This window comes from Trachypithecus francoisi, unplaced genomic scaffold, assembly GCF_009764315.1.
Source record: "Trachypithecus francoisi isolate TF-2019V2 unplaced genomic scaffold, Tfra_2.0 Contig01440, whole genome shotgun sequence".
NCBI classification, from domain to species: domain Eukaryota; kingdom Metazoa; phylum Chordata; class Mammalia; order Primates; family Cercopithecidae; genus Trachypithecus; species Trachypithecus francoisi.
In genome coordinates, this window is record NW_022681431.1 from 15,655,498 (window position 1) to 15,676,608 (window position 21,111).

The 21,111-nt window shown below is 44.7% G+C and overlaps 1 protein-coding gene across 7 annotated transcripts in view; it reads right to left on the reverse strand.

The window, feature by feature from the left end:
- NUGGC (nuclear GTPase, germinal center associated) overlaps positions 1 to 21,111 on the reverse strand; it is a 70,642-nt gene that overhangs the window by 25,656 nt on the left and 23,875 nt on the right. For all 7 annotated transcript variants that reach the window (XM_033229385.1, XM_033229384.1, XM_033229390.1 and 4 more), the window contains 5 exons: positions 19,726 to 19,935; positions 13,703 to 13,878; positions 11,530 to 11,548; positions 9,652 to 9,741; positions 734 to 839 (listed from right to left, as the gene is read on the reverse strand). In XM_033229385.1, the coding sequence (XP_033085276.1) occupies positions 734 to 839; positions 9,652 to 9,741; positions 11,530 to 11,548; positions 13,703 to 13,878; positions 19,726 to 19,935 (601 nt within the window). The remainder of the gene's footprint in view (positions 1 to 733; positions 840 to 9,651; positions 9,742 to 11,529; positions 11,549 to 13,702; positions 13,879 to 19,725; positions 19,936 to 21,111) is intronic.

A 21,111-nucleotide genomic window follows, 5' to 3' on the forward strand; every position in this document is an offset into this window, starting at 1 on the left:
GATTATAGGCATGCACCACCACACCTGGCTAATTTTCTATTCTTAGTATAGATGGGGTTTCACCATGTTGGTCAGGCTGATCTCAAACTCCTGACCTCAGGTGATCTACCCACCTTGGCCTCCCAAAGTGCTGGGATTACAGGGGCGAGTCACCACATCCGGCAACCCAATTATTTGACCTTTACCAACCCACGGTAAGATTTGGAGGCAAGAGGAATTGTGGTCTCTGACACCATAACAATGCAAAGAAGGGCCGGGCGCAAGGCTCAAGCCTGTAATCCCAGCACTTTCGGAGGCCAAGATGGGCGGATCACAAGGTCAGGAGATCGAGACCATCCTGGCTAACCTGGTGAAACCCCATCTCTACTAAAAAATACAAAAAACTAGCCGGGTGAGGTGGCAGGCACCTGTAGTCCCAGCCACTCGGGAGGCTGAGGCAGGAGAATGGCATAAACCTGGGGGGCGGAGCTCGAAGTGAGCTGAGATCCGGCCACTGCACTCCAGCCTGGGTGACAGAGCGAGACTCTGTCTCAAAAAAAAAACAAAAACAAACAAACAAAAAAAACAACAAAAAACATGCAAAGAAGAAAATATCTTTATTTGCAATTGGTATTAAAACCATGGCAAGCTGGAAAAAATTGTGTTGCACAAAAAGTTCTAGAACAGGAAATTTGAAGTGCCACTTGATCTTCAGAATTTCAGTGCTGGAGATTAAAAAAAAAACATAAATTACCCGTTTCCTCCTCGGTGAGGAGAGCCTGCTGCCAGTACTCCTGGGCGCTGACTGTATACACCAGATCTGAGGCTTCCAGAACCTTGAAGTCAGCTGGCAATTTTCTCTGAAGTGAAAGAGTCACACAGAAAACAGAATAACTCAAACCACAGCAAAGGCAATCATGCACAAGACCCACAAGAGCCTTCAGCCAATTTCAGCTCACTCACTTTCAGTTCTCCATGACCCCCTCTGGGAACAGACAATGTTCTCAAGGTCTGGTGTTGCCATCTGTCCAGTCCTAACAAGGTCAGAAATTATGAGGGAACTGCTGCATAGAAACTATTGTCTTGGGAGTTAAATATCAATTCTAGAAGAAAATGTGTAGAGAAAATAGTTCAAAGGTGTATTTAAATGTTCAGAGGAGTAATAATACCAGGATCCTTTCTCAAAACAGAAGTACATGCCTGGAATGGGCAGTGGTGTGCTGCAGCCAGCTCATACCAGCTCCTGAAAGCCAACAGCACACGCCACTTTCCTACTCTGCATTCCGTGACGTCACACTGGTAGCTTGAAATCGACAATAGTGGGACTGTTTCAATCCTGAATCTCAAACTGATAACCCAAATCCATAACCACATTGTGATCCCCAATTTACAACCAAATAATTTCAGCTGACATGTGACCATAGCTTATCAATACTAAGAGGCACATTGTTTCCCTGTTTAATATTTCTGAAATTGAGATGCATCTTGCAACTGCTGTAGGCCAGGTGGCAATCACAAGGTGGTTGTCACTGGCTGCATGTTAATGAGCTGAAATGTATCCCCCTCCAAAATTCACATGTTGAGGTCCTAATCTCCACTAACTCCTATTGACACCACAGGAATTGGCAAATGGTACACATCAGCCCTTTTTTTATCGTTTGTTTGTTTTGGGGGATTTTTTTTTTAAACAAAGAGCTAGTTGTTAAACATTTGCAAGTGCAACACAACACAAACCTGGCTAAAGTCCTATAAAAGCAACAATTTCTTAGGTAGTGAGTGATCATACACATCTTAATGCAGACTAATGTTGAAACAAATTATGATGTTAAATGTCAAGCAATTGGCTGGGCATGGTGGTTCACACCTGTAATCCTAGCACTTTGGGAGGCCAAGGTGGGCAGATCACGAGGTCAGGAGTTTGAGACCAGCCTGGCCAATAGGTGAAACCCCATCTCTACTAAAAAATACAAAAATTAGCCGGGTGTGGTGGTGTGCACCTGTAGTCGCAGCTACTCGAGAGGCTGAGGCAATATAATTGTTTGAACCCGGGAGGTGGAGGTTGCAGTGAGCCGAGACCATGTCACTGCACTCCAGCCTGGGTGACAGAGAGAGACTCCATCTCAGGAAAAAAAAAAAAAAAAAGTCAAGCAATTAAGAATTATTTGAGAAAGTCTTTTTTATGCTTAGAAAAACATTGTCGGCCGGGTGCAGTGGCTCAAGCCTGTAATCCCAGCACTTTCGGAGGCCGAGACGGGCATATCACAAGGTCAGCAGATCGAGACCATCCTGGCTAACACAGTGAAACCCCGTCTCTACTAAAAAATACAAAAAACTAGCCAGGTGAGGTGGTGAGCGCCTTTAGTCCCAGCTACTCGGGAGGCTGAGGCAGGAGAATGGCGTGAACCCGGGAGGCGGAGCTTGCAGTGAGCTGAGATCTGGCCACCGCACTACAGCCTGGGTGACAGAGCGAGACTCTGTCTCAAAAAAAAAAAAAAAAAGAAAAAGAAAAACATTGTCATGGAGAAGTCATGCTAGAATCATACATAAATAGTATTCCATATTCTTTCATTCTTCTCACTTAAAAAAAGAGAAAACCATTCACCTACAGAATGTGCATGCGTGGGTGTGGGTATTTGAGGGAGGTAGAAACCAGTGGAGAGTTGTCAATCTCTTTCTGATGCAAAGATATAAAAGAGCTGAGTGAGTAGATGCCCTGCAGTCCACTGAGACTGGTGAGAAGCCGTGTCCCTGGCAAACTGTAAGCACATGTAGTTAAGGCTGGAATACAGATATCTGTGTAGACTGCCAGAAGCCCACCCCTACCAACCCTCTTATAGAGTCAGCTGAAGTTGCATAAAGAATCTATCTGCTGAGATTTTGCTTTGATAGAGTTTTCACTCTAGGAAAAAGTTTAGGGAAAGCTGAAATTATTTTCTACTGGGAGATGAAATTAATGTAGAATTAAGTTTAAGTAGGGTTTTAAAACAGTTCCAAGAAAGGCATGTGCTTAGCTGTGCCCAGATGTTTGCATTATTTAAAATCTGGACCTAAATCTTGTATAACTTTTCTAAAAATTATTGAAGATTAGTTAACATTTATGCTTTTTATTATAGCAAAAAGAAATGTTTCTATAGTGTCAATGAAGTGACTCTAGTATAAAGGGTTCATATTATTGTAAAAGATAAGTAGAAACGGCTATAGTTGGAGGTAGGATCCAAGATGTTAGTAGATATTCATCAAATTACACCACAGAAACATTAGATACTGCTCTAATTTAAACACATGGCTTATGATAATAAAACGTAACACAATATATTAAAGTTTGTAGAAAGATATTGTATGTGAAAGAGGAGAAAATGGAGAAACTCATACCAGAAGGGAGGCCAGGCGTGGTGGCTCACACCTTGTAATCCCTGCACTTTGGGAGGCTGAGGCAGGCAGATTGCCTAAGCTCAGGAATTCAGGACCAGCCTGGCCAACATGGTGAAACCCCGTCTCTACTACAAATACAAAAAATTAGCCGGGCGTGGAGGCACACGCTTGTAGTCCCAACTACTCAGAAGGCTGAGGCAGAAGAATCACTTTAGCCTGGGAGCTGGAGGCTGCAGCGAGCCAAGATCGTGCCATTGAACTCAAGCTGGGACAACAGAGGAAGATGCTGGAAAGGAAGGAAGGAAGGAAGGAAGGAAGGAAGGAAGGAAGGAAGGAAGGAAGGGAGGGCGGGCACAGTGGCTCATGCCTGTAATCCCAGCACTTTGGCAGGCCAAGGTGGGCAGATCACCTGAGGTCAGGAGTTCCAGACCAGCCTGACCAACATGGATAAACCCCGTCTCTACTAAAAGTACAAAATTAGCTGGTCGTGGTGGCACATGCCTGTAATCCTAGCTACTCGGGAGGCTGAGGCAGGAGAATCCCTTGAACCTGGAAGGCGGAGGTTTAGATGAGCTGAGATTGCACCATTGCACTCCAGCCTTAGTAACAAGAGCAAAACTCTGAAAAAAGGAGAGGGGAGGGGAGGGGAGAGGAGGGGATTCAATGGAAGCAGAATTAGAAAGGACATAGTAAAATTGGAGTTAGATTGAAATCAGTAACATCAATCATGACCCAGCTGGGCGCAGTGGCTCACGCCTATAGTCCTAGCACTTTGGAAGACCGAGGCAGGTGAATCACCTGGTGTCAGGAGTTCCAGACCAGCCTGGCCAACATGGTAAAACCCTGTCTCCACTAAAAATACAAAAATTAGCCAGGCGTGGTGGCACATGCCTATAATCCCAGCTACTTGGGAGGCTGAGGCAGAGAATCTCTTGAACCCAGGAGGCAGAGATTGCGGTGAGCCGAGATCACGCCACCGCGCTCCAGCCTGGGCAACAGAGCCAGATTCTATCTCAAAATAATAATAATAATGATCCAATTTTTAAATCTTTTTTTAATGGTTAATTATGTTACCTGAAATCAGTAACATAAATCATGACTCATTTTTTAAATCCACCTTTTCTAGTTTTGTCATGAAAATTATGTTGCAGTGACATCACTCTGCCACTCTTACTTGTATGAAATAATTTTATCTGTATTGCTAGCACTCTGACTTTTGCTGTTATTGTTAGAGATGGGGTCTTGCTATGTTGCCCAGGCTGGTGTTGAACTCCTGGCCTCAAACGATCCTCCCATCCCGGCCTCCCAAAGTGCTGAGATTGCAAGTGTTAGCCAATGTTCTCAGCCCTATTTATTTATTTATTTAGAGACAGAGTCTCGCTCTGTCACCCAGGCTGGAGTGCAGTGGCACAACCTCGGCTCCCCACAACCTCTGCCTCCCAGGTTCAAGTGAGTCTCCTGCCTCAGCCTCCCAAGTAGCTGGGACTACAGGTGCATGACACCACACCCAGCTATTTTTTTTTTTTTTTGTATTTTTAGTAGAGATGGGGTTTCACCATGTTGGCCAGGATGGTCTCGATTTCTTGACCTCGTGGTCCACCCGCCTTGGCCTCCCAAAGTGCTGGGATTACAGGCGTGAGCCACTGCACCTGGCCAAGAATGTTTTGTAAATGCTAAAGGGAGTAATGCTAAAGGGAGTCAGCTAAAAGGGCTCCCACTAGCCAAAAAGTGACACATTGAGCATCAAAAAGAACACAACAGTTCTGTGAAAAGCTATGAGATCATTATGATCCTGAAACTGAGTAAATAAAATAAGGTATGTTAAAGTAAAGGCATTAACCAGTTCAAACAACATGCCTGAGACTGTCAAAATACAGTCTATAAATTCCACTTGGTGCGAGTCCTAAAAGTTTACCTAACGTATGTAAAAGAATGTTAACTGTCTTAGCAGGGGCACAAAAATCCCATTAGGTCAAATCAGGCAGTAAAACTTTGTAAATTAGGTTAAAATAAAAATCGTGTGAGAGTTTACAGTAAAAACAGAGTCAAGGCAGCCAGCTGTGGTGGCTCACGCCTATAATCCCAGCACTTTGGGAGGCTGAGGCGGGTGCATCACCTGAGGTTGGGAGTTCGAGACTAACCTAACCAACATGGAGAAACCCCATCTCTACTAAAAGTACAAAATCAGCCGGGCATGGTGGCACATGCCTGTAATCCCAGCTACTCAGGAGGCTGAGGCAAGAGAATTACTCGAACCCGGGAGGTGGAGGTTGCGGTGAGCCGAGATCGCGCCATTGTACCCCAGTTTGGGCAACGGGAACCAAACAAACAAACAAACAAAAAACTGGGTAAGACAAAATTTAAGGGAAGGTCAAGTGACCCATAACATACCAGGTAATAAGAAAAGATGTGGAGCTGGAAAGTCGCATTACTATAGGATGGGGCCCAAATCACACATCTTGGAAGGATCTATGTGCCTGTGTCTCAGTCTTGAATCTCAAACTAATAACCCAAATCCATAACTACATTGTGATCCTCAATCTTCAACCACATAATTTCAGCTGACATGTGACCACAGCTTATCAATACTAAGAGGCACATCGTTTCCCGTTTAATATTTTTGAAATTGAGATGCATGTTGCAACTGCTGTAGGGCAGGTGGCAGTCACAAGGTGGTTGTCACTGCCTGGGTGTTATGGGTTGAAATATATTCCCCTCCAAAATTCACATGTTGAGGTCCTAATCTCCACTACCTAAAAATGTGACCTTATATGGAAATTGGGTCATTGAGGATAAAATGTATTAAGATGAAGTCATACTGGAGTAGGGTGGGCCCCTAATCCAATGACTGGTATATTTAAAAAAACAGGAAATTTGGATAAAGAGACATACACATGAGAAGAATGGCATATGAAGACTGGAGTTGTGCTGCCACAAGCCAGGAATTACCAGAAGCAAGGAGAGAGAACTGGACCAGATCCTTCCCGCAGCTTCAGAGGGAGCATGGTGCTGCTAACACCTTAATTTTGGACTTCCAGCCTCCAGAACTGGGAGAGAATAATTTTCTGTTGTTCCAAGCCACCCAGCTGTAGTGCTTAGGAGGTTCATACACTGCACATGGTGAACTTGGTCACAGCTGTTTACATTGCCCTTCCTTCTAATGAGTTGTATGCATTACTTAACTGCCATTTAATATGCCTTTTAAAAGATTATGTTATGATTCAGCATTGAAAGGTCAGCATTTTCCAGGCCTTTACATCAAAAGGCCTGGAAATGGAAACATGGGGCATATATTTGATGTTAGTGGAAAAAATGCTCCTGGTTGGTGGAGTAGACAGTAATTCCAGATTTTCTTGCAAAGCAACACTGAAGTGCTTCAAGGGACCTAGGAAAGGGAGACATCCACATACAGATGAAGCTGGGTTGTGTTTTGATACTGAGGTATGTGCAAAGTGACTGCCTATCTCAAACGCAGCCAAAAAAAAAAAAAAAAAGTGATGGAAACTCAAGGAATGCCTTATCAAGAACTTCCGTCTCATGTTTCCTGTGATTAAAACTAAATTTGCTCCAAGGCCAGGCACTGTGGCTCACACCTGTAATCCCAGTGCTTTGGGAGGCCCAAGCAGGAGAATTGTTTGAGCCCAGGAATTAGAGACCAGCCTGGGCAACATACCCTGTCTCCACAAAAAATTTAAAAATTAGCTGGATGCATACTGGTATACCGGTAGTCCTAACCCCCTGGGAGGCTGGTGGGGGTCGGGGGTAGTGGAGGGCAGGCAGAAAGATAGCTTGAGCCCAGGAATTCAAGGTTGCAGTGAGCTATACTTGCGCCACTACACTCCAGCCTGGGTGACAGAGTGAGACCCGTCTGGAAAAAAAAAAAAAAAAAGTTCCAAACGATGGCATGTAGCACAAGTCAAGGTTTCACAATATTTCAAACTGAAATAAAGTGGTTGGAGAATGAAGGTATCACCTTGCCATCAGAGGTGTGTGTTGGAGGCCTCAGAAGAACTTGCACCATAGCAGTGACAGCTATAGTCACCCTGCAAGCTGATGTACTGCTGCCCAGGCCCTAACTTATACAAACCAATTCGGCATGTTTACTGGTATAGTTGTAAATTGTGTATTGAAGTATTCCATGTTTCCATTTCCAGGGATAATATGATCAGGCACTCATACAATGCATATTTCTTTAATACCAAAAAGAACAATTTAGGAGACCATGACCAGCTTTACTAAATTTTGCCTCATTAAAACTGGCATTCAAGAATTGCCTGGTACAATATTCTGGCTTAAGCATGAAGCCTAATGATACTGCGCTAGAAACAAAAGCTTTGAAATTTTCAGTTCCACGTTGTACAGCAGACGTTTTCTGTATCAATATCTTTGAAGACAAAATACAGAAAGAAATTGAATATAGAGCTGGACATCGGCCAGATGGTTTTACTACTGAATCCAATACCGAAGATTTTGTTTCAGCCAAACATATCATCTGTCACATTGTACTTACTCTGATATAGTCCTTATGTTATTTTGTTTATATTTTATCTTAAACTTGGTTTTAGTTTTATAGTTGTATAAGATTGTTATAGGCCAGATGCGGTGGCTCATGCCTGTAATTCCAGCACTTTGGGAGGCCGAGGCGGGCAAATCACCTGAGGTCAGGAGTTCAAGACCAGCCTGGCCAACATGGTGAAACCCCATCTCTACTAAAACTACAAAAATTAGCTGGGCATAGTAGCAGGCACTTGTAATCCCAGCTACTTGGGAGGCTGAGGCAGGAAAATCGCTTGAACCCAGGGTTCGGAGGTTGCAGTGAGCTGAGATTGTACCACTGCACTCCAGCCCAGGCGACGGAGCGAGATTCTGTCTCAAAAAAAAAAAAAAAAAAAAAAAAAGACTATGATAGTAGGGAGTTGTATGTTTGTACCCATTTTAGTGATAAAATAGTAAAAATAAGAAAACACTAAACGCAGCTCAGGCCTTATCCCCATCCACCCCCTCTTACTCCCCCTCCGAGCCTTTCCAAGCTACTCACCTGTCATTCACCAAACACAGCAGCCTATGTCAATGGTGTTCTTGCTTCTGCCTCAAAAGCGCCTTCTCGACTTTTTCACCTCACTAAAGACTAGTTTCTTTAAAACTCTGCTCTGCAGAGCACTGTGGTGCCTGCTGAGCTGTAGTGCCAGCTACGTGGGAGGCTGAGGCAGGAGGATCATTTCAGCCCAGGAGTTCAAGACCAGCCTAGGCAACATAGTGGAAACCCAGTCTTTAAAAATAATAATAATAAAATTGGCCAGGCGCAGTGGCTCACACCTGTAATCCCAGCATTTTAGGAGGCTGAGGCAGGCAGATCACCTGAGGTCAGGAGTTCGAGACCAGCCTGGTCAACACGGTAAAACCCCGTCTCTACTAAAAACACAAAAATTAACTGTGTGTGGTGGCATGTGCCCGTAATCCCAGCTACTTAGGAGGCGGAGGCAGGAGAATCCCTTGAACCCAGGAGACAGAGGTTGCACTGAGCCAAGATTGTGCCACTGTACTCCAGCCTGGATGACACAGCGAGACTAAGTCTCAAAAAAAAAAATAATAATAATAAAGTAAAATTCTGCCCAGAGGCTGAGTTTTCCTTGCATACCTCCCCAGTCCCACCTCCCCTGCCACCAGTGTGACCTGGCATCTTTCCTCCATGTCCCACAGCACTCCAGAGTTCCTCCACTGTATGGAGATCCCAGACTCATGTGGGCCTCCTCCTCTGTGGACCACAGGCTCATCTGACCCTCCCGACAATCACAGGAGATAGATATCATTATCTCCCCACTTTAAAGATGAGAAAATGGAGCCTCAGAGGTAACTGAAGCAGTAGGACTGAGTTAAATCCAAAATGTCTCCTCTAGGTCAGTAATCTCAGTACTTTGGGAGGTCAAGGCAGGTGGATCGCTCGAGCCCAGGAGTTTGAGACTAGCCTGGACAACATGGTGCAACCCCATCTCTACAAAAACTACAAAAATTGGCCAGACATGGTGGTGCATGCCTATAGTCCCAGCTACTTGAGAGGCTGAGGTGGGAGGATCTCTTGCACCTGGGAGACAGAGGTTGCAGCAAGCCGAGATCACACCGCTGCACTCCAGCCTAGTCAACAGAGTGAGACCCCCGCCTCAAAAACAAAACAAACCAAATGAACAAACTGTCTATTCCAAAACTTTGCCCTTGCAACTACACAATACCAGGTATACATTTGTATCTCAAAATCTAGTTGCTGGGATACAGAAAAACCCATAGGGAAACCTGTTAACTCACCTTCAGCTTTTCCTTGAGAATTCTAGTCCTTTGTAGTTTTATCATTTCATTTCTTTCTAAAACAGCCTCTCGCTGACTCTGAATAGCTTGCTAGGTTGTAAAAGGAAACAGAAGCATGCAGAGAGCAGTGTTATCAACAGTAATGAGGTGGCAAGACACACATTTTTTTGGCAGATCTTCATTTGGTCCAGACAATCAAATATGCATGCACTGTATTAGAATTATACACAGTTGCCGGGTATGGTGGTTCATGCCTGTAATTCCGGCACTTCGGGAGGCCAAGGTAGGTGGATCACGAGGTCTGGAGATCGAGACCATCCTGGCTAATCCAGTGAAACCCCATCTCTACTAAGAATACAAAAAATTAGCCAGGGGTGGTGGCACATGCCTGTAGTCCCAGCTACTCAGGAGGCTGAGGCAGGAGAATCGCTTGAACCCAGGAGGCAGAGGTTGCAGTGAGTTGAGATTGCGTCACTGCACTACAGCCTGGGCGACAGAGTGAGACTCTGTTTCAAAAGAAAAAAAAAAACACAGTTGACCCTTGGACAACACGGGTTTGAACTGCATGGGTCCATTTATACATGGATTCTTTTTCAATAATTGAAAAACATTTTGAAGATTTGCGACAATCTGAAAAAACTCACAGACAAACCCTGTAGTCTAGAAATAACAAAAAGTTAAGAAAAAGGTATGTCATGAATGTATAAAATAGATGTAGATCCCAGTTTATATTTGATCATGTACTACCATGAAATGCACGATTCTATTATGAAAAGTGAAAATTTATCAAAACTTCTGTAAACACCTATAGACTGTACATGGTACCATTTGCAGTCAAGAGAAATGTAAATAAGCATTAAGATGCAGTATTAAATCATAACTGAGCAAAATTAACTGTAGTACACACTATACTACTGTAATAACTTCAGAGCCACCTCCTGTTGCTGTTGTGGTAGCTCAAGTGTTTCAACTATCCACTTAAAACGCCAAACACCACGTGATGCTAATCATCTCCAGGGAAGCAGTGCATCGCTCCAGTAAATTGCATACGGCACTAAAAAGTGATCTCTTATAGTTCTCATGTATTTTGCAGCCTGTTTAGTGCAATACCCTAAATCTTGAATAACACCATGGGACCCATCTGAAGTCCAGTGATCCTGGAGCAGCTCCCAAGTCACAGAGAAAAGTCATGACATTGCAAGAAAAAGTTGAATTGCTTCATATGTGCCATAGATTGAGGTCTGCAGCTGCTATTGCCTGTCATTTCAGATGTACAATTCATCTTGTAAACAGATGAAGTAAACTTACTCTATTGATAAATACAGTGCCGTATTGTAGATGTATTTTCTCTTCCTTATGATTTTTTTCTTTTTTTTTTTTGAGACAGAGTCTCGCTGTTGCCCAGGCTGGAGTGAAGTGGCGCCATCTTGGCTCACTGAAACCTCCGCCTCCCAGGTTCAAGTGATTGTCCTGCCTCAGCCTACTGAGCAGCTAGGATTACAGGTGCGCACCACCACGCCCAGCTAATTTTTGTGTTTTTAGTAGAGACGGGGGTTTCACCATGTTGGTCAGGCTGGTCGTGAACTCCTGACCTCGTGATCTGCCCACCTCGGCCTTCCAAAGTGCTGGGATTACAGGCATAAGCCACCACTCCTGGCCGTGATTTTCTTAATGACGTTTTCTTTTCTCTAGCTTACTTTATTGCAAGAATACAGAACATAATACATATACAAAATACATATTAACTGTTTATGCTATCAGTAAGACTTCCAATCAACTGTGGCTATTAGTAGTTAAGTTTTTGGGGAAGCAAAAATTATGTGTGGATTTTTGACTGAGCAGGGGTAATAAAAAAATAAAAAACTAGTTCATACTTACATTTCCCGCCTTTCTTTCTCTGAAATGAAATTAGGAAAATGTAACAATTACTTAACTTTTACGATGTGTCACTGCAGTCTTTGACTTTCCCTAAAAGCAGCACATACTGCTCTGTGTCGTGCCTTTTCATAAGCTCTTTCTTGGACCCGATGCTCTCTCTTCTGACCCACCTCCAGCGTCCACTTGAGAAAAGTGCCTTCATTTCTCAACGGCCAGCCGGCGTTTTGTCAGCTGTGAACATTTTCTGTGACCTCACTCTCTGTCCCAGTCAAAAATGCAGCCCTCTCACCCTGGATTCCCATAGCATCTGGCTTGTTCCTTCATGTATAACCTTTAACCCTCTTTTAGATGGTGAGCTCAAAGACTGGGCAATGTGCCTCTGAATCCACAGCCCCTACCTATGTTCAATAAATGCTTATTATTAACACATTAGATTTTATTATTATTATTATTTTGAGACGGAGTCTCGCTCTGTCGCCCAGGCTGGAGTGCAGTGGTACGATCTCAGCTCACTGCAACTTCCGCATCCCGGGTCCAAGCGATTCCCCTGCCTCAGCCTCCTGAGTAGCTGGGACTATAGGCACACACCACCACGCCCGGCTAATTTATTTTGTATTTTTTAGTAGAGATGGTGTTTCACCATGTTGGCCAGGATGGTCTTGATCTCCTGACCTTGTGATCTGCCCACCTCAGCCTCCCAAAGTGCTACGATTACAGGTGTGAGCCACCACACCCAGCCTAATTGTGTCAATTTTAATGTTGGCATTGGAAAGAGAGGGCTGGAGATATTCTCTGCTGGGTGAGATGAGGAGAAATGCAGGAGAAAAAAATGAAGCTGCAATTCCAACCCAGACCATGACAGCAAGTGAATTCCTGAAGACGGCAGTCAGACCTAAGCTTCAGTGAGTGGACGAAATGGTGGAGGGGTGGTAAAGGAGCTCCTGTTGGAGGTGAGATGCATCCGTGACATCATATCCCGTGAACACACACCCCATGGATACAGGAAAGCCCAGTTTATGCCCACTGATCCCCTCTAAGGACTAATCACACCCCCTCTCACTCTCAAAATTGTCCCAACATAGAAGGTTAGTTATAGTCTTCCTAGCTATAGCGACAGCAGAGCTCTCCATGGAAATCAACATCTATTAAGCCCACAAATGCTTACCTTTTATTTGTTAGAATACAGCTCTTAGAGAATGCATCTACCTTCACCTAAAGTTCTACAACTTTTGAGGACCTGTTCCAAGTGAGTTAAAAAGCTCAGGAGTCTCTGGCTGGGGATGCTGGGCTTAATACCCAGGTGATGGGTTGATCTGTAGAGCAAACCACTATGGCACACATTTACCTATGTAACAAACCTGCAGATCCTGCACATGTACCCTGGAACTTAAAATAAAAATAAAAATAATTTTTAATGATTTTTAAAAAGCTCAGGAGTACAAAAACCTAAAACATCAAAGCTGTACCCTGGGCTGGGTGTGGTGGCTCACTCCTGTAATCCCAGCACTTTGGGAGGCCAAGGCGGGCAGATCACCTGAGGTCTGGAGTTCAAGACCACCCCGGCCAACATGGTGAAAACCCATCTCTACCAAAAATACAAAAATTAGCCAGGTATACTGGCCGGCATCTGTAATCCCAGCTATTCAGGAGGCTGAGGCAGGAGAATCGCTTGAACTCGGGAAATGGAGGTTGCAGTGAGCTGAGATTGTGCCACTGTACTCTAGCCTGGGCAGCACAGCAAGACTCCGTCTCAAAAAAAGAAAAAAAAAAAAAAAAAAAAAGCTGTACCCTGCCAGGTAGGACTATGGGTTTGTACTTCCTAGTTACAGGGGTGTCTACACTTTCTACATCTGTGGAGCAGGTGGGATCATCAAATCGCACAGTGCAGGAGGTACCATCTGCATCTGGTACATGTGAGTAGCACCCTCAGAGCTGTGTAGGGGACACCAGCTTGGCACTAAGCAGCTACCTTGGAAAGTTCAGATTCCCGAGACAACCCAACCAAGGGTCCTGATGTCCCAGGAAGTCACCCAATCTTTTGTTTCCTCCCCAACAGTCACTTCCTGAAGCCCCGTAACCATGTTACACAGTCAAGCTCCATGCTACTGTAGTCGGGACACACAGAGGAAAGCCCCTGAATAAAGCGCACATCCCCGTGAACCCAGCACTATACCTTAGGTATTCTGGCAAGTGGAGTTTGTCCGTCTTGGTGACCACAAGGGCCACGTCCCTACAGAAGCCCCGCTGGCAGGCTTTGATGCTCTCATTCAGAAGGTCTTCGTGGGCTCGTCCCCCAGAAACTCGCTCTATGTCACTGATCACCCAGATCACTGAGCACTTGTCAATGGTCTGCAAAACATGACCACAGCATGTGTCAGCACAGGAATGGAGTCACAGTTCCTGAGGACCGATTCCCTAACGTATCCCTTAAGTCTCTCCCTCGAGTCCCACCCCTCACCGCTCCCCACCACACTCTGTGCACTAGCTGGACTGAGCTACGTGCCATTTCTCATATGTGCCTTGTTCTATTAATTACCTGGCCACAGTCTCTGCCTAGCCCCCATCTGTCCCTCAAGACTGCGAAGGACCCCTCAAGCATGGGCTGGCCTCTGCATCCTGTAACACCTGGACTTACCTCCCGCATCGCCTCTGAGACACAGTGACGGCACCAGGTCTGCTCTCTGCCCCCTGATGGGAAGTGACCATCTGCACCTTTCCTCTTGGGATCCACCTCACCTCAAGCCCAGTGCTTAGCACACAGGAGAGGCTTCATAGTAGTTTGTGCCATTAGAGATTGACAGAATTCCCTAAATCAGTCCTCCAGTCCCAGTCCCAGATCCATCACTGGCTTGCTTTATCTCAGTTGTCCCCTGGGGAAAATTCTTGTTTTTCCAGGGCTAAGTTTGGTGGCGCACATACCCCCAAGCTGTCACCTGACGGCATCATTTTGATGTTTGACTGCCCCTGCATGTTTAGTACAATGCCACCAGACGGCAGCAGGGAGCCAGAAACCACATGACAAGTTGCAAAGGCCAATGAACATGAAATAACAACATATTAATGACATAAATGTTGCTTTACTAAATATGCAACTTTCACGTGATAATCATGCATAGCCTTGTGACATTTCTCTAACTGTATTGTTACTCTTGTCTTACCTCTACATAAATGAAAATCTGGTTCAACTCAGGGATTGAGTTCATCTGTGGTTCCTCAGTGCTTTGCATACAAAGGGGTGACAAGTTTGTGACCTGATAATTAAATCATCATTTTGCTTTATACCAGTAGTATTTAACTAGTAGAGTTTTTGTGCCCCAGAAGATATAAACAGTCTCCAACTTGTGATGATTCAGCGTACAATTTTTCTTTTCAACTTTACAATGGGTTTACTGAACGACTGGTAAGTCCAGGACAATAGGGACTAATGATGGTTATGATTCCAGCTTACAGGGGGCTTATCAGGATGCAATTCTATGGTGTGTCAATGAGCATCTGTATTTGGCAATGTCTGGAGACATTTTTAATAGTGACAACTTGCGGGGTACTTGCACGTAAAGGCCGAGGATGCTGCTAAACATTCTTCAATGCCCAGGACAGTCCCACCCCCGCCCCCATCCCACAGAGAATTATCTGGCAGCCCAAAATGTCAAGAGGTTGAGAAACCTTGATCCAGGGCAGTGGGTTTCAGCTTGCTTTTAGCAGGGGAGACTTTTTCAAATGAAATCTTAGTTAGAATTCCAACATATAAACTTGATTTTTAAAAAGCAGAACTGCTGTGGTTGAATTGGGAGTGGAGGACCCAGAACCACCATCTGCACAATACCCTCTACCCTCTGTCCATGAACCTTTTGGCTCCATAAATCATTGCTTAAAAAGCATCAGTTTCTCGAGTTAGACAAACCTCTTGGATTATAGGGAAGTAAATGAGGCCCAAGTGGTAAAGAGACTCGTATAGGGCCACACAACGATGGATCCTGTCTCTCCTTTATAGGTGAATGGACTTTGACTTAGGCAAGAAAATAAAAACCATCACAGTCCTTCTGCTTCCCAAACGATAATCAACTTAGAAAAGCTTTGGGCTTGGCCGGGCGCGGTGGCTCAAGCCTGTAATCCCAGCACTTTGGGAGGCCGAGACGGGTGGATCACGAGGTCAGGAGATCGAGACCATCCTGGCTAACACGGTGAAACCCCGTCTCTACTAAAAAATACAAAAAAATTAGCCGGGTGAGGTGGCGGACGCCTGTAGTCCCAGCTACTCGGGAGGCTGAGGCAGGAGAATGGCATGAACCAGGGAGGCAGAGCTTGCAGTGAGCTGAGATCTGGCCACAGCACTCCAGCCTGGGCGGCAGAGCGAGACTCCGTCTCAAAAAAAAAAAAAAAAAGAAAAGCTTTGGGTTCATCCTAAGTCAAAAGAACAAAGCTGGAGGCATCACGCTACCTGACTTCAAACTATACTACAAGGCTACAGTAACCAAAACAGCATGGTACTGGTACCAAAACAGAGATATAGACCAATGGAACAGAACAGAGTCCTCAGAAATAATATCACACATCTACAGCCATCTGATCTTTGACAAACCTGAGAAAAACAAGAAATGGGGAAAGGATTCCCTATTTAATAAATGGTGCTGGGAAAATTGGCTAGCCATAAGTAGAAAGCTGAAACTGGATCCTTTCCTTACTCCTTATACAAAAATTAATTCAAGATGGATTAGAGACTTAAATGTTAGACCTAATACGGTAAAAACCCTAGAAGAAAACCTAGGTAGTACCATTCAGGACATAGGCATGGGCAAGGACTTCATGTCTACAACACCAAAAGCAACGGTAGCAAAAGCCAAAATTGACAAATGGGATCTAATTAAACTAAAGAGCTTCTGCACAGCAAAAGAAACTACCATCAGAGTGAACAGGCAACCTACAGAATGGGAGAAAATGTTTGCAATCTACTCATCTGACAAAGGGCTAATATCCAGAATCTACAAAGAACTCAAACAAATTTACAAGAAAAAAGCAAACAACCCCATCAAAAAGTGGGCAAAGGATATGAACAGACATTTCTCAAAAGAAGACATTCACACAGCCAACAGACACATGAAAAAATGCTCATCATCACTGGCCATCAGAGAAATGCAAATCAAAACCACAATGAGATACCATCTCACACCAGTTAGAATGGCAATCATTAAAAAGTCAGGAAACAACAGGTGCTGGAGTGGATGTGGAGAAATAGGAACACTTTTACACTGTTGGTGGGATTGTAAACTAGTTCAACCATTATGGAAAGCAGTATGGCGATTCCTCAAGGATCTAAAACTAGATGTACCATATGACCCAGTCATCCCACTACTGGGTATATACCCAAAGGATTATAAATTGTGCTGCTATAAAGACACATGCACACGTATGTTTATTGCGGCACTATTCACAATAGCAAAGACTTGGAATCAACCCAAATGTCCATCAGTGACAGACTGGATGAAGAAAATGTGGCACATATACACCATGGAATATTATGCAGCCAGAAAAAAGGATGAGTTTGCATCCTTTGTAGGGACATGGATGCAGCTGGAAACCATCATTCTTAGCAAACTATCACAAGAACAGAAAACCAAACACCGCATGTTCTCACTCATAGGTGGGAACTGAACAATGAGATCACTTGGACTCGGGAAGGGGAACATCACACATCGGGGCCTATCATGGGGCGGGGGGAGGGATTGCATTGGGAGTTATACCTGATATAAATGACGAATTGATGGGTGCTGACGAGTTGATGGGTGCAGCACACCAACATGGCACAAGTATACATATGTAACAAACCTGCACGTTATGCACATGTACCCTAGCACTTAAAGTATAATAATAATAATAATAATAATGAAAATAACTTGACTGGAAAGATATAAAAATAAAAATAAAGGACCACCCTTTCTACTTCCATCACCAAAAAAATAAAAAATAAAAATAAAAAAAGAAAAGCTTTGGGCTCTGGGCCAGATGTGGTGCTCACATCTGTAATCCCAACACTTCAGGAGGCTAAAGCAGGCAGATCACTTGAGCTCAGGAGTTCAAGGCCAACCTGGGCAATATGGTAAAATCTCATCTCTACAAAAAAAAAAAAAAAAAAAAAATGAGCCAAGTGTGGTGGTGTGCACCTGTATGTAGCCCAGATCCTTGGGAGGCTGGGACAGCAGGATTGCTCAAGCCCAGGAAGTCGAGGTGGCAGTGAGCCATGATTGTGCCACTGCACTTCAGTCTGGGCAACAGAGCAAAATGCTGTCGCAAACAAAACAAAACAAAACAAAAGTAGAAGCAGCTTCCAGCTCTGTAGTGTCAACAGTGGGCAGAGAACGGTCCAGCCACTGGAAGGCCATAAGAATGCCAGGCTGGGTGCTCCTCAAGGGCAGGGCCCCCATCACCTTTATATTCTCCTTGGTCCTGGTAAGCCACAGGTGCTTAGTGTTCACTAACATGAGAAAAGGACAGCAACCATAAAGGGTGCAGTGGTTAAATTTCAGACCCCACACAAAGCTCCCCACTGCCAGGGTTTGGTAAAGTTAGTGTCATAGAAGATACAAAAAAGTTTTTCTATAAAACCAGAACTGCCAGACTGAGGAGTAGATGAGATGGCACCCCACCACCGCCACCTGCATCTCCCCAGGCCCCTGCGATGAGAATGGGACTTAGAGGGGTTCAGAGACATGCCTCAAGTCACATGACTTCTAAGTGGCAGATCAGATTCAGGGACATCTGAATTCATAATGGGTTTTAGGGAAGGCAAGGCTGGCAGCCTGACAGAGGGAGGGCGACTGTCTTATTCTCCCTGCAAAGAGTGGGGTCTTGAGTAACTTCTTGTGAGAGGAGGTCAAAAAAACCCACAAGAATGCAGGGGAGCCGGGCCAGGCAGAGCACGCTGGGAACCATCCCTCGCTTCAGCCTGACCTCTTCAGAGCACATTTTCTGAGCCAGAGCTGCTGGCTTTGATAAGCTGCCCAGTGTATCTGAACTGGCTGCAGCCGCAACTCCATCCAGGGAGAGGCCCTGGCAGCCTTCCTGGGCTGTTGCTCTCTTGGCCAGGCCTGGAACTAGCCAAGGTTCACGATTTCCACTCCAGGATCCGAGGTCTTACAGAAACTAAGGCTCACAAGGCCAGGTCTGAGCCACCAACCAAGGGGAAGGACACAGGGACTGCCTTTCTCCTACAGGAGGTGAATAATGTACAGCATGCCCTGGGGGAGGTGGGGTAGACAGAGCCCCAGCAGGGAAGTTAAGAAACCTGCTCTCCAGTTCAAGGCTGTGTGGTCCTGGACAAGTGACTTCCCCTCTCTGAGCCTTCATGTCTTCACCTGTACAATCAGGGCAGAGGCTAGAGCTTGCCCTAGATTGTGACTGGAAGCTGTGGTCAGCAAGCTCCCCTGGCGCACAGTCATTCATCTAAACAAACCTGTGGAGTTTAAAGAACTGAATTCTTCGGCAGCTGCTGTGCTGCTCACAACTCACTGATGCTGGTCCTTGCTCCCAGTCCCCTTCCAGCTCCTGGGCTTCTGTGTTCCTCCCACCCTCTGCTCCAGAGTGCCTCTGTTACCGTGCCCTTTCTCAATCACATGCCCCAGTCCCTCTCTTCCTGCAAGTTTTCCCAGGAAGCCAAACTCTGGAGCAGTAGTACTAAAGACCTGGAACTTTTCCAGGCATGTCTTCCATAGTCTCCCTCCTCCACCGACCCCATGCTCCTTCTCCCATTCACCCAGGAAGACTCACCCTGCCCCCACCACACCAGCTTCCTCAGCCCTCCAGCTCTGTGCTGATGCTGCTTACAGTCAACACAGTTGCAGTCTCTTGGGTTCTGGGTGACTGGCTGCAGCTTCTCTGCTTTGTCCCCAACACTTGGCCTCCCAGTTCCACTCTGTCCTTGGTCACTCTGATTCCTCTTAAGCCACTCTATTGCTCATCTTTCTCATACATCACACACACTTGTCCTGGCTCCAACAGTCATGTCCTATAATTCCTCCCTCCCTACTTTCTCTGGCCACCATATCCTGCCAGGGCCCTGAGACTTAGAACATAGAAATTAGAAGAATTTAATTCCAATGAGCTCATAAAATCCCTGAAGCTGAAAGCAGAGCATTCTTTGTTGCTTGAGAAAGGGTAGAGGAGTTGAGGGAAGAGAGAACTAAGCCTATGAAAGACAGTCACCTTTTTCCACATCTCGTCCCTCTTGCTGTTGAAGTCGCCTGTGCCTGGGATGTCCACCAGCACGACCCCTTCTGGGATCAGGTCGGATTTGGGAAGAGTCACTTCCACATGTTTGATCAAGGGCCAGATGTGCATCTCAGCGGCCTCTCCATCCCAGTCTCTCCTCTGTGTGCGGATGTAGGGGTCCAGCTTGATGGACAGCTCTTCTGCCTGAAGAAGAAGGACAGAATCACGCATGCCAGCCTTGTTCCCAGCTCTGTTCATCCTGGTTGGCTGTGATGCAGGTTCATGGTAAGTATGCTTAGTAAGCATAAGAAGTGCATCTGACAGAAGGCCTGAAATCAGGTCTGTAGGACCTAGAACCTGAGAGCCAGGAAGGACCCTGGAGATGAGGAAGTTCAAGCTCCTTACCTTGCAGATGAAAAAAAAAAAAAAACAAAGTCAGCTAAAATGGGATGTTAGGGAAGTTATAGCATTGCTGAATAATAGATTTATCTTCTAAACTGCATTCAATTCTGAAATTAAGGTAATATGTAATTGACATTTTCATTACCAGAAAGCTAGCAATGACTATAGAAAATTAACAGTGATATGGTAACTATATTTTCCAAATTGAAAATTGATCTGAAATTGGATCTTAAAAAGGGTTTTTAAAATTTATCTTCCGATTACAAAAAATACCTTGATATGTAGGCATTTCTAGGATATTTTAATGATGGTGGGTGAGAGAGGGAATAGTTCTTAAACCACGGTTTCTGCTTAAACATGTCTTGGGACAATGACACATCCATGCCAGCAACTATGACAGTAAATCTCAACTGGGGTACTTCAGAGGACAGAGGATTTGGGATGTATGGTGGTCATTGTTAAATACATTTCTATAGAATAGTCCTGAAAGAAAGATAAGAATATCAATTCCTAAGAGAGTTTAAATTAAATCGCTGGATTTGTTGCAGTCTGGGTAAGGAGTAAGAGATTTCATCAATTTCAACCAAATGATAAACAGCGAAAGAGGAGATAATAAAAGCTCTTTAAGATATTGTGATTTTAAAATAGAGCAGATACCGTAAGAGAGAAGTCCAGGAAAAGACATGGGCTTGAAAAGTCTCTTTCTACTAGAGGGCTAAGCCCAATAAACTGGTTCTGGGCAAACATCATTATAGAAGGCAAACTCGGATTCTAGGATCTCCAGTGGAAAGCCTGAATTTGTAAGCTCACTTATTGAGATGGTAATTCTGTTCACCTTGTTTCCGTGGGTAAATGTATGATGCTGGGAAGGAGTATTTCTAAATATAGAGTTGGCGAAGACATTGATATCCTTGTGTAAGCTGTATGTATTCAGATAAAGTCACTAGTTTTGTAATCATTGTGTTTCTCAGACATAGT